The 12,406-nt window shown below is 37.1% G+C and overlaps 1 protein-coding gene across 1 annotated transcript; it reads right to left on the reverse strand.

Annotated features, from left to right (window-relative positions):
- Positions 1-327: 327 nt before the first annotated feature.
- On the reverse strand, positions 328-8,852 carry LOC115437333 (uncharacterized). The gene is made up of 7 exons (XM_030160556.1): positions 8,651-8,852; positions 5,316-5,460; positions 5,129-5,224; positions 3,304-3,448; positions 3,082-3,227; positions 2,852-2,991; positions 328-1,049 (listed from the first exon to the last, which is right to left on the reverse strand). The coding sequence occupies exons 1-7, from the start codon at positions 8,748-8,750 to the stop codon at positions 901-903; spliced, it is 921 nt and encodes a 306-aa protein (XP_030016416.1). The 5' UTR covers positions 8,751-8,852; the 3' UTR covers positions 328-900.
- Between the last annotated feature and the right edge of the window lie 3,554 nt (positions 8,853-12,406).

The following is a 12,406-nucleotide window of genomic DNA, read 5'->3' on the forward strand; positions in this document are numbered from 1 at the left end:
TGTCAGAATGTGTTGAAGTCCCTGAATAGACACACTTTTCCCTGAATGTCAGCCGTTTTCCCCAGTTTTTTATAAAGACATTTTCTTTCTACTTCACTATATACATAAGATGTTCCATGACAAGCACATCTTCTCTGATTGAAAACTATTGTTTGTAAGACAGAGCATCAGTCTTAAGCCAGTTCTTTGTTACCACCAGCAGGATCTTGTCAAGATATCTGTCTCTCTTATGCACCAGTTGAACCCTGTTTTTAATCATCTGGTGCTTTACTTTTCACCTGAGAAAACCAGTTCTCTCTTGTTTCATTACCAAAAGTGAGACCCAACCGTAATAAATGTGAAAAACTTTAATTAGCAAAGGAATGCAAATCCAATAAAGCTGTACATACATTAAACTATGACACAAACTGCAGTTATTTTTGTATCACATTAATAGATCTTGAGTGGCATCACCTAACGACAGTATATACTGTACTGCATACGCACAATAAAAAAGCAGCGGTAAAAAGTCCTTCAAAATACTGATAAAAATCAATAAAACTTACAAAAGACATGCAGAAAAAGTTTGTGACAAGTCAACAAAAATACAGTAGTAGGTATTTTTTCCAAAGATATACTGATGTTGTCAGTGTTTTACATGTAAAAGCATCATGGTATCATATCTGCAGAGACGCCTTTCATTTTCAATCACAAGACACTTCTACATTTTGAAAAGAAGAAGTCTAATACGGAATATGAAAGTATAATAAGGAATTACGTTTTTTTTACAGACACGGATTAGTCATTTCTGTGTTTAATTTATCACTTCAGTAAGAATAAGAGGAGCCAGAGTAATGTGAATAGGTGTGACTCTAATGGTATATGGGCTGCATGTGATGGGAAGGACAGCACAAGGCTGGATTAAGACATAACCCTGAATTTACTGCCATCCAGGGGTGAAACCATCAGACGAGCTGAACCTGGGGAGTAGAGAGGCCGATACTTGTTTCTCCAGATGACGTTGCAGATCCGGAAGATGAACAGGATGCAGGCTACCACGAGCAGAGCAACTGTTGGATACAGAGGACAGAAAAGTACCAGTCAACTGCTGGAACTTTATGAATTTTTAGGTTAAAGAACGGAAAATATTTAAAGAAAGACAAAAAGTTGACAGTATACTATGGTGTTTTATGAACAAAGAAAGAAAATTAAATTTAGGGGCAGCTGTGGCTCAGGTGGTAGAGCGGGTCGTCCAATAACTGAAGGGTTGGCGGTTCAAATCCTGCTCTGTCCTAGTCAGTCCGTAGTGTCCTTGGGCAAGACACTTCACCCTCCCTGCCTCCAGTGCCACCCACACTGGTGTATGAATGCTTGGTGGTGGTCGGAGGGGCCGTAGGCGCAAATTGGCAGCCACACTTCTGTCAGCCTGTCCCAGGGCAGCTGTGGCTACAAATGTAGTTTACCACCACCACAGTGTGAATGTGAGAGCGAATGAATAAAAGCGCTTTGGGTGTCTAGAAAAGCGCTATATAAATCCAATCCATTATTATTATTATTAAAATTACTTTAAAAAAAACTGCAGAATAAAACAAATTTGGATTTTGTTTGCGACATCTGAAAGCAATTAGTCAATATTTTTTGTTGAATTATGGTCTATTTGTAATGAATTAGCCTAGATTTTTTGTATAAATAATTTCCCCCATGGATAATATAAAAAGTTTACAAAATACATCAAATAGCTGTAGTTTATGTTCTTCAACTGATTTATGTTCATATTTAAGGTGCACAGGTGTTGAAAGTGTACAATTTTAGACCCTTAATAACACAAACTCTATAAACCAGTGTTTTTCAACCTTGGGGTCGGGACCTTATGCGGGGTCGCTTGGAATTCAAATGGGGTCACCTGAAATTTCTAGTAATTCGTAAAAAAAACAAAAAACAAAACTACTTACTAATAAAAATTATATGGTGAGTTGAGAGAGACAATCCCAATCCATAACAGACATGACAAACTGTGAAGCTGAAACTGCAGCACTGTGCTTCTGTTTATCTGTCAAATGTTCATTGTGGTCAGTTTCAGATGCTGCAGCTCTTTCATAATTCATAGTTTCAGTTCTTGTTTGTTCAGTATTAATTGTCCTCCTTGTAAATCCCAGCTGGACTGACTGGACAGATCCTGACCAAGGAAAATCAAATTCTCCCTTTGTGCAGTAATCTACACCTGGATTTACTGCTTCTGTCCACAATAATAGACATTATATAGACTAAATGTCTAAAATTAACATTTATTTGCAACATAGTATAGCAAACTATTACATCATTAAAATTAAATTAATTTTAGCAAAAAAATGTCTCCGTTTTGAATGTCTGGGGTTGCCAGAAATTTGTGATGTTAAAATGGGGTCATGAGCCAAAAAAGGCTGGAAACCGCTGCTATAAACCATCCCTTGAATAAACACTAATGACCAGATATCAGTGACTGGGAGTATGTTGACACCAGAAGTGTTTTCCATTGAGGTCTTTGGGAATATTGGCTGCTGTGGTGGCACCAAGCACTCATATTCACACAGCTTTACACTATTACAGTAGTATAAAAATATATAATTATGTTTTGAACCAATATTATAATCACATCTGTGTAAAACATTTGGAAAAGCTAGAACAGATACTAAATTAATGCCAAAAAAAAAAAAATCGCTTGTAGAAATCAGCTAAAGCCAGTTATAACAGATCATGAAGTAGTTTTGATTCCCTCCACACTGACTTTACAATAATTTGATACAAGTGGTGGACAAAATGGCTTTAATATTGGTAGAGAAAACCCTGCTAAGTGTCTACTGAGTGTTCTCTGTTATGTTAAACTTATACTTACTCATGAAGATAGAATTGGGGCTTGGGTCAGCTGAGTTATAATGTTTCATGATGTTTCCAACCAGAGCCACAATCACCACCGGGTACACTGTGACGATGTTACGCACCCAGCGGTCCAACGCCCAGTTCTCCAGGATGAACCTACAGCCATAAAGGAACGCATGAAAACGATTAATTACCTGTTTTCAAGATCTGACTTTAATGTAAATGTGTCAATGTACCAAAGCTTACCATGCCATGATCTCTGCAAACAGGATGCAGAGGGAGGCCGTGGCTGCCGTGCTGCGAGCCACGCCCCACAAATGGAGAACCAACGCGAAGTTGATCAGAGACGCAATGGATGTCCACGTGGTGTACACAGCCAAACCATTCTGGACCTGCACATGTAAACATCCACCGAGTTAAGATCACTGTTCGTACGTAACACACATGAGCGATCTGTTCCTGTCTTACCAGAGTTCTGAGACAGCACAGGTCTTTGGGGTAGTACGACTTCAACCAGAGGCCGTAGTAATCTGTGGCAACGCAGCAGATGGACAGAACACTGTAGTTCGTAATCACGATGAGTATCAGCACAACCAGAGCTGCCAGCATCAACCTGCAAGAGAGACCAAGCACACCATGAATGCATCACGTGAGACGTTTCAGGTCCATTAGCGTCTGCCTGGATTCATCAGGATCTTTCTCCTATAGCTTCAATCATATTGGTAATAATCAGTAATGAAAGCGTTACTTCTGACCAGTAATTTGTTGCAGATTACTAGTTAACTGCTTGAAAAAGTAAATGCTTTATTTTTATTTTTTTAATTAATGTTGTAGCGAGTGTTTTAAACTGCAATACAACTGAGAAGTGTGGAACACCAGGACTGTGCAGTAATGCTAGAAATAAACTATTGTTGAATTTCCAGCAGTGAAAGACATTATCTCTTATTTGACAGCACAGCCATCTGCCATGGCATCAGCTGTCATATTCTATATATGAGCTTTACACTTTTCTCCGAACAATTTGTTATGCAAATTAAAAACTTACATTTTTGCTTTGCTTGAACAATGCAAATAAACTCACCCAGACTACTCCCTGTGACAACGTGTAATTGTCTTCTTATAACTTTAGCAATAAAGCACTTTTTTTTTAGACTTTTTTTTTCCTGGAACAAACAAGAATATTTTAACAGTATAAGCCTGTTCTACATTGCAAAATCAGAAAGGTTGCTAATTTTTCTTTTCACCCCTGTAAAATATTTGTCCTATACCTATACTCCTATGCCGCGTTTCCACTACGTGGAACCAGCTCGACTCAGCTCGGTATTCCTGGAGACCGTTTCCATTACAAGATACTACCGACTTTACAGTACCTGGACGACATAGCGATGCGGCGCATTATTTCCATGTCATCTGTTCAGAGTTGCTGATAAACTCGCTCGTTGCATGTTGTCTCGTCTAAATTTTTACGTCGGCCACCAAAGACTCAATCTCCTCGACCGACCACGGTGTAGTTTTGGGCTGTTATCATGTGGATTAATGTACCGCTATATTTACTGTCAACTTCTGCATCTGTTTTTTGTAAAACGGCGGGTCTGTCTGACCAATCAGTGATCTGTAGTGTTATACATCACGGTTTAGTATCTGGTCCCCAGTCCTGGAACCTCGGCGGAGGTGATACCAAAGAAGTAGTACCGGGTACCAGATTCCAGGTCCTTTTTCGTAATGGAAACGCAAAAAGGCCGAGCCGAGTCGAGTCAAGCTGAGTTGAGCTGATACCACGCAGTGGAAACGGGGCATTAGTCTAGTAAAGTGAGAGATCACCATGCCAGTGGATTTGTCTCTTGCACAGCCCTAAAATGATTTTGGGGCCCTCTAATGCCCAAAAAATACTTCTGCCTACTACATTTTCTGACCTGAAGAAGGGGATAGAGGGGTAAAATGGACATGGTCATGTGTATCTGTCTATCTAATCTTCAACAGGAAGTGCAAACACTCCATTTACAAACATCAACCGAGAAAAGTTAGGTATTTTACCTTTAATTTAATGCTGTTACATATAACTAGTTACCCCAAAGCTGCTCATTTATACAGGGTAAGGAAGATGTAGACTAAATTTTCTTAATGGAGTGTCAAAATATTATTGTGGAGATTTATTACAAGTTTGCAATCCTGCCTAATTTTAAACACATTAAGAGGAGTGTCTTCTCTGAAGCGGTGTCCCTGCTCTAATAATCAGCTTTATTTTGCACAGATACATATATAAACAAGTTAGTAGTGGAGGCAGTACACCTACTCTCTGTCCCACAGCACCAGCCATATCATGTTCATCAGCAGGTTGGCCAGCCAGCAAAAATAGAAGGCGTATGGCAGCAGGCACTGAGCCCAGGATCTATTCACAGACAGAGAGAAAGATCACTTTCATTTACATGCTGCTCTGCTCTAGTCTGAAGAAAAAATAAATACAGTGGATGCTGGCGTACCCTCTGAAAACATAACCGGTGATGTATATGATGATGAGGGTGAGCCAAGTGTAGATCACACCCCAGATAGAGAAGGTCCAGCCGGCAGGAGTGATGTCCGTCTCATAGCGGGCCGATACATTACCTGTAGTGGAATGGAAGAAAACTGGGAAAAACACAGACATTCAATCAGTAAAGCAAGTTTCAGACAGATAAGCACAGTCCAAAGTGCTTCACAGATGATTGACAAGCTGACAGTAACACAGAGCAAACTGTAATGGGGTGAGATAAAATGCGTTAAAATGTCAATGAGATAAACATAAGATAAAATAGAATAAAACATAGAGAAGTTCAGCTGTGAGAACTTTAATGAGAGGCCCCGCTGATGCTGGCATGGTTTCCAGTCTGTGCTCCAGTTCATCCCAAACTTGTTAGTCATCTTTCTCTGTAGACCAATCACGTTCATGATTTTTTCATTTCATGGCACTGACTTGGAGATTTGTTGGGCATTGTCATGTTGCAACAGGAAAGGGGGTTCCTGCACACCAATGCTACAATGACGGAACAACCCTATTGTCTGAAACACTAAATGTTGGGTGTGAGTTATTTGTTTTTTGTTTTTGTTTTTTGGCAGGAATTAAGGACATTCATTCAAAACAAGAAAAACAGTGAGGAATAAGAATGTACTAAACTGTGCAGGCCTATTTAAGGATGCATAATGGAAGACTTTGTGCCGGAGCTCAAACATTTAACAACATCTCTCTACTTTTAACAAACTCAAGTAGATTGTAAGAATTTTCTCCACTCTGTTTCCTGTGTAAAATAGCAGGAATGTAGGACAGTAATGTCACACATGAGTATCATACTATGTTTGGCAAGCTCTCGAAAAACAAAAAAAACATTTTAGTAATAGTTCACATGCAAAGATTTGTGAGCAGTGATGATAAATCTTTGAGCTTTGTGGTGTCTTTAACTCCTGACTGTTATATAACTATGCTGTAATTCATCTTTAGCCATTTGACTGTACAGGTTTTATGCTTATACTGGTGTGTTCTTTATGCTAAGACAGTCTTCCTTAAATGAGTAAATTATATTATTTTGCAGTGTATCATGGCATAAACTGTCTCACCAGAATCTTACCACTACACAAGTCAGAAATTCTGAAAAGCACATTTTTCAGAGCTTTTTTTTAAAGTTGTTTTTTAATGTTATGTAACAGATTTTATTAGACCTCTACTTGGGTGGAGTTGGAATCCAAATCATTACAGGCCAACTACAAGTAACTGCACTGACCCTAATGGGTGTAATACAGATTTTCTATCCATTTACAGTACATAAGTCCTTCAAATGGCTTTTTGACATTCTGTCTTTGGAATATTGATTGTTTTTTGGTTGTAAGTTGCTTGCTGTAGAGACACATTTGAATATAGCTTATTTCTTTGGTAAAATTAATTTGTAAAGCAAACATCTTCTGTACATTGTGAGACTTTTTGACTCACATTTGCATACATGAAAACCTGAGGGGCTTTACACATCTATCTATCTATCTAGAGCTCATAATATTTATATCAAATGCCTTCTACAGGCAAAAGTAAGTATTTCATGTCAGCTTTGATCACATGACAAACAGTCGGCCAAACAATAAGAGAAGTTCCAGATGTCTTGCATGAAACCTGGTGTCTATCCAAAAGCTGAAGACATGTTGCTGAATCTACATCTCAACTGTATCTTGATAAAAAAAAAAAAAAAAAAAAAAAAAAAAAGAGAGAAACCCATAGGCTATATATGGTTGCATTCATAATTAATAATTAACAAACCTAATAGTGGACATCTGCATAAACTGTATGGTTTAGGGGATATTGTCCACTCTATTACCACCCTTTTTCTTCATTTTTTAGAACAATAATCACATCGCTGTAATGCAATGTAATCTGTTTATGTGTCTACTAGTATCAGTATCTCTTTATTAAAACACAGGAAAATGCAGGTTCCAGATAATGCAAATACAAGTCTACTACAGGCAAGACTCTGGATATCATATCACCTTTGATCACATGGCAAAAGCATCCCAAAATAATAATGTGTTGAATGAAACCTGGTGTAATCTAGAAGGTTGATGCAGTAAAGTTCATAGTGTCAACCCAAGAGTGGAGGACATGTGGCTGAATACTTAGCAAATTGGTCTGTACAAACTTTTTTTAAAATGCTGTTTACATATTTCCTGTAACAAACTTAATTTAGCAGAAAAACAACCCTTATTAGTGTGTTTGAGTTACAATCTCTCTATCTGTCTGTCTGTATTAGTATCTCTTCATCAAAACAGAAGAAAATGTAAATAAAACCCTTCTACAGGTAAGTCTGCAATTTATATCAAGAGAATGACAAAAACATAGGCTATGTATTCTCCAATCCCCCCCCCACACACACACACACTTTTTTTTTTTTTTTACAGAAAAGTAGTAACAAACATAATTTTGCAGAAAAACAAATGTTTTAGGGCTCTACTGCAACTCTTTTTAGTGTGTTTGAGTTACAATCTCTCTGTCTCTGTCTGTCTGTCTGTATTAGTATCTCTTCATCAAAAAAGAAGAAAATGTAAATAAAACCCTTCTACAGGTAAATCTGCATTTTATATCAAGAGAATGACAAAAACATAGGCTATGTATTCTCCAATTCTCCCCTTTTTTTTAATCAGATAAGCAGTAATTCAGTGAGTTCCATTCCTTCCATAGGTCTGTGTACATCTATCTATCCTACCTATGGGTGTTTATATTATCTGTATGAGTCCCTGAAACTGAAGCAAAACAAACCAAACCACCTTTTTGTCTTTTTTTTTTCTCTGTTCACTTCTATAAACAAATGTCTGTGGAGGTGTGTAAGCGGTTGATGTACTTTTTAACTCAACTGTCTGACTCAAAAGCAGAGGAAGTTTCCTGAACAGTCATGGAAATAGTTTCTGCTGCTTCGTGTACAAACCACACACTGTTTATGACAACGGTAACAACAGCAGCAGCAGCAACTACATCAGTAACTGGGAGTCTCCTTCTGCTTCCAAAACTAGGAGACGTCAAGTTGTATAAGAGACACGAAATATTAAACCAAACTAGAAAAAGCTGTATGGTTTTTCCAGCTTTAGTCAAACTAGTGTTAGCTAACTTTATTTCAACTAGTGTTAGCTAACTTTATTTAAACTAGTGTTAGCTAACTTCAGTTAAACTAGTGTTAGCTAACTTTATTTCAACTAGTGTTAGCTAACTTCAGTTAAACTAGTGTTAGCTAACTTTATTTCAACTAGTGTTAGCTAACTTTATTTCAACTAGTGTTAGCTAACTTGTGCACATGAACCGCTAACTCACCTCTGCCAGATCCAGCCAAAGCGTTTACGATTAAAACCACCACATAAACGACCGCACACAACAGGATTAAAGCGATCCGAGGCCAGCTTTTTTCCTTCATTTTAGACAAAAACTGTCGGCAGCTTTATTCGTCTGTTTGTCCGCTGTCAGTGACCGTCAAGGCGGAGAAAACACAGACGGTCCGTGAACACACACTCCAGTACATAGACTCAATGATGCATTCACGTGTTCCGAGTAAACGCCCACAAACGCATGAAGAGGCGTTCAAGGCCACAATACTGTAAAAGTACTGTAAACGCCACAAATCAGCAGGAATACACACAAAATCATCCAAAAACGAGGAGGGAACAGAAATCTGTGAAAATCACTTAAGTTTTTATTTGAGTTGGACGTACCAAAATAAATGCGTATAAATCCAACAGTTCATTTTGTCTTATACTTACAACTATTATTTACGTTCATTTCACAAAAAGAAATGAGTATTTGAGTAATGAATTATATTTTTCAGATATCCACTTACACCCATCAGTTTGAAGAACTTGAATTATGACTCATTCTAACGCTATAGTCTTCATCTCCAACAACAACTTAAAAAAAGTGAGGAAGTTTCAGTACATAGAACATCATCATGTGTTCATTTGCATATTGTGGCATGTTTGCTGCAGTGCATTGTGGGTATTGGGCATGTTGCTTGATTGTGTGTTGTTTTTCTGTGCAGGGGCTCAGCAGGGTTGGGGTGTTGTTGTGATTTTGGGGTTAATGTGTGTCTGCTAATGTTTATTGGCCTTTATGTGTTTGTTTTGTATTTTTGTTGAGGTGCATCATGAGTGAAAGCCATAGACTGAACAATGTGTGAACAATGTCTGAACAATGTCTGAACAGTTCATGCTGGATTTGTAATAATGGGAACTCTAATCAAATTCTCTGAAAGATTTCACAGCTACTGAACTTGCCTAAAAGGAGTAGGTGTAAATATATTTCTTTGAGTAACTTGAATAGAGAAATCTAATTGATCACTTTGATTGAACTCAACTTAATGCACAGATCAGTATATACAATTATTGCTCAATTATATAACATTGAAATGTGAAATTAAAGACATTTTTAATAGTACTATTTACACATTAGGAAGTTTATCTTTTCCGTGTCAAATCAGTATTTTTTTGTTTAGTTTTTAATTAATTCCATTTTGTTTAGCATTCAAATCTACTCATATTACGTGGATAACTATTAAGGGCTTCATTTAATTAACATTTACTCAATAACAGAGTGAAATTTAATTAATAATATTGATTGTAATGTGTTGCCTTAATTTTATTGAGTAGATAGGGGTTATCTTTTTTTTGTTAGTGTATATAGAAAAATAAAAGAAATGGAAATGACACAGCAGCATGAGCATTATTTAATCTTTTTTTATTTTATTTTTATCCACACTCACAATTCATCCTCCTATGGCGCAACAAAGCCATGCAGTATTTCTTTGATGTCGGGCTGCTCTGTGCAGTTTAGAAGAACACAGTTGTTTCATCTTTTACCATCACTGAGTTGACACACATCAGCCGCATCAGCATGAACTCCTCTCTACTACTGACTTTACTGACACGTTTCTCAAGAGTAGACATCTATCAGTGCCTCGGTGTCATGTTTTTGCATCTGCTTTAATTAACATGGCACTCTTTGATCTAATTAACTGTAAAACCTGCTGTATCTTACACCTTCCATCTGCTGCTGTGGAACTCTCTCTACAAGCCTTTTAATTGCGTGGCATCAGATCTCATGTAGACAGTTATCAGTTCTACGAGGCCATTTCACTGCACATGCCAAGCCTTAAAATCGGTAATTGTTTCAATTTCAGTCACTGCTGTCGACTTCACACATGCTTCCATTTTGAAAAACAACTAAAAACTACAACCAACGCTTGTACACTGTGTGAAAAATCAGAGGCTGGGTGTGCTAAAATGAAAAACATGTCTTCCAAATACTCCTGTAATTCCACTGTTTCCCGTATGAAGATTTTTTCTCTCATAACAACCAAAAAACAGACTAACACGCTCAGTGTTCTGCAGTGAAGCTGTGATTTTTAACTGCGCTGACGCTGAAAGTTGTGGTCGAAATATTAAAAGCAGCTGAGGAATGAGGAATAGCCTTGTCATTCATCTGTTGCTACTCAGAGAAGTTTGGAGAGGATTTGAGAAGAGAGTGGAAAGATACTGGTGTTTGTGTTCACACTGATTAATCATTAAATAAGATATGCCTTTTTTAGTCCCACAAGGGGAAATTCCAGGTTCATGTTCTGTCATTAACTCATAAAAACCCAAACATCCACCATCAAACAAAATCATCTACTGACGTAAACTGTTTAATACCTGTTAATCCATTAATCCTACCAATACATGAAATAATTGGTGTAAAATACAGTTTGTCGTCTTTTCATGGTCATCAGATATGACCCATTTGGACGTTCAGAGGCTCTGTAGTTACCGTGGAAACACCGTCATCTTCTACAACAGCACTGTCAAACTCATTTTGGTTTAGTTCCATATTTAGCCCAATTTGATCTGCAGCGGGCCAGACCAGTAAAATAATGATTTAATAACCTATAAATAATGACAAATCCAAGTTTTCTTTTTGTTTTAGTACAAAAACAACCCAATTAAATTATGAAAATATTTACATTTTACAAAAAAGAAGTGAATAACCTGAAAAAACAGAAATGTCATTTGAAAAATTAGTGCAGTTTTAACAATATTCTGCCTCGACATTATTTCTACATGTACATTTACACACAGTGTTCCATAAACATTTGGGAACAGGCAGAATATTGTAAAAATTTTGGAGTTTAGAACTAAAATTTGAACACTTTCTCCAATATTCCATCTGTTATTCTGAACACAACTGCAGATCCCAGTGGATCCATAAATGCACCAAACATTTAGGAACAGGCAGAATATTGTTCAAACTGCACATTCCAGGTTGTTCATCTTTGTTTTTATTTATGTATTTATTTGCATTTTATTGTGAAAGAATAGTTTTGTAAATGTAAATATTTTCACAGTGTAATGTGATTTTTTTCACTTCAATTTTTTCCACATAATTTTTCACAAACAAAATTTGTAGTCATCATTATTTATGGGTTATTGTGTTGTTCTTTTGACTGTAGATCACACTGGTCTGTATGTGGAACCTGAACCAAAAGGATTTGTTCAACCTGGACTGTTCAGGTTCATTTATGCACTTTCATCCTGCAGGGCCGGAATGGAACCTTTGGTGGGCCAGATTTGGCCCCCAGGCCGCATGTTTGACACCTGTGTTCTACAACATTGATTCATCAGTAAAATCCATGGAGTTTGATCGATGACCGTGGATGGACACACTTGTTTTTATGTTCAGTTAATGATATATTTTGCTGAAAAAGTCACTTTTTCTTCAGTTTTCTCTGTTTCTGATAGAATAACCCTTAACATGAATCTGAGTGTTATATGAACATCTACATGATCAGTGATTAAATATAGGAAAATACATGATTTTCACAGGGAAAAAAAGGCAAAATACAGAGGATAATATAATAAATGGTGATAAATCACTTAAGAAAGGTTCAATACAGAGAAAAAGTCATTTGTGAACTGCCATAAAAGTAGCACTGGGTCTTTATGGGTTAAAAAACATGGCACATTTCCCAACTTATAACAGCCTCATCAGCCTCCAAACTCAAATTCTATTCAAGTCAATGTATATTTACTGAGTATAATGTAGCAT

This window comes from Sphaeramia orbicularis, chromosome 17 (assembly GCF_902148855.1).
Source record: "Sphaeramia orbicularis chromosome 17, fSphaOr1.1, whole genome shotgun sequence".
Classification (NCBI taxonomy): Eukaryota; Metazoa; Chordata; class Actinopteri; order Kurtiformes; family Apogonidae; genus Sphaeramia; species Sphaeramia orbicularis.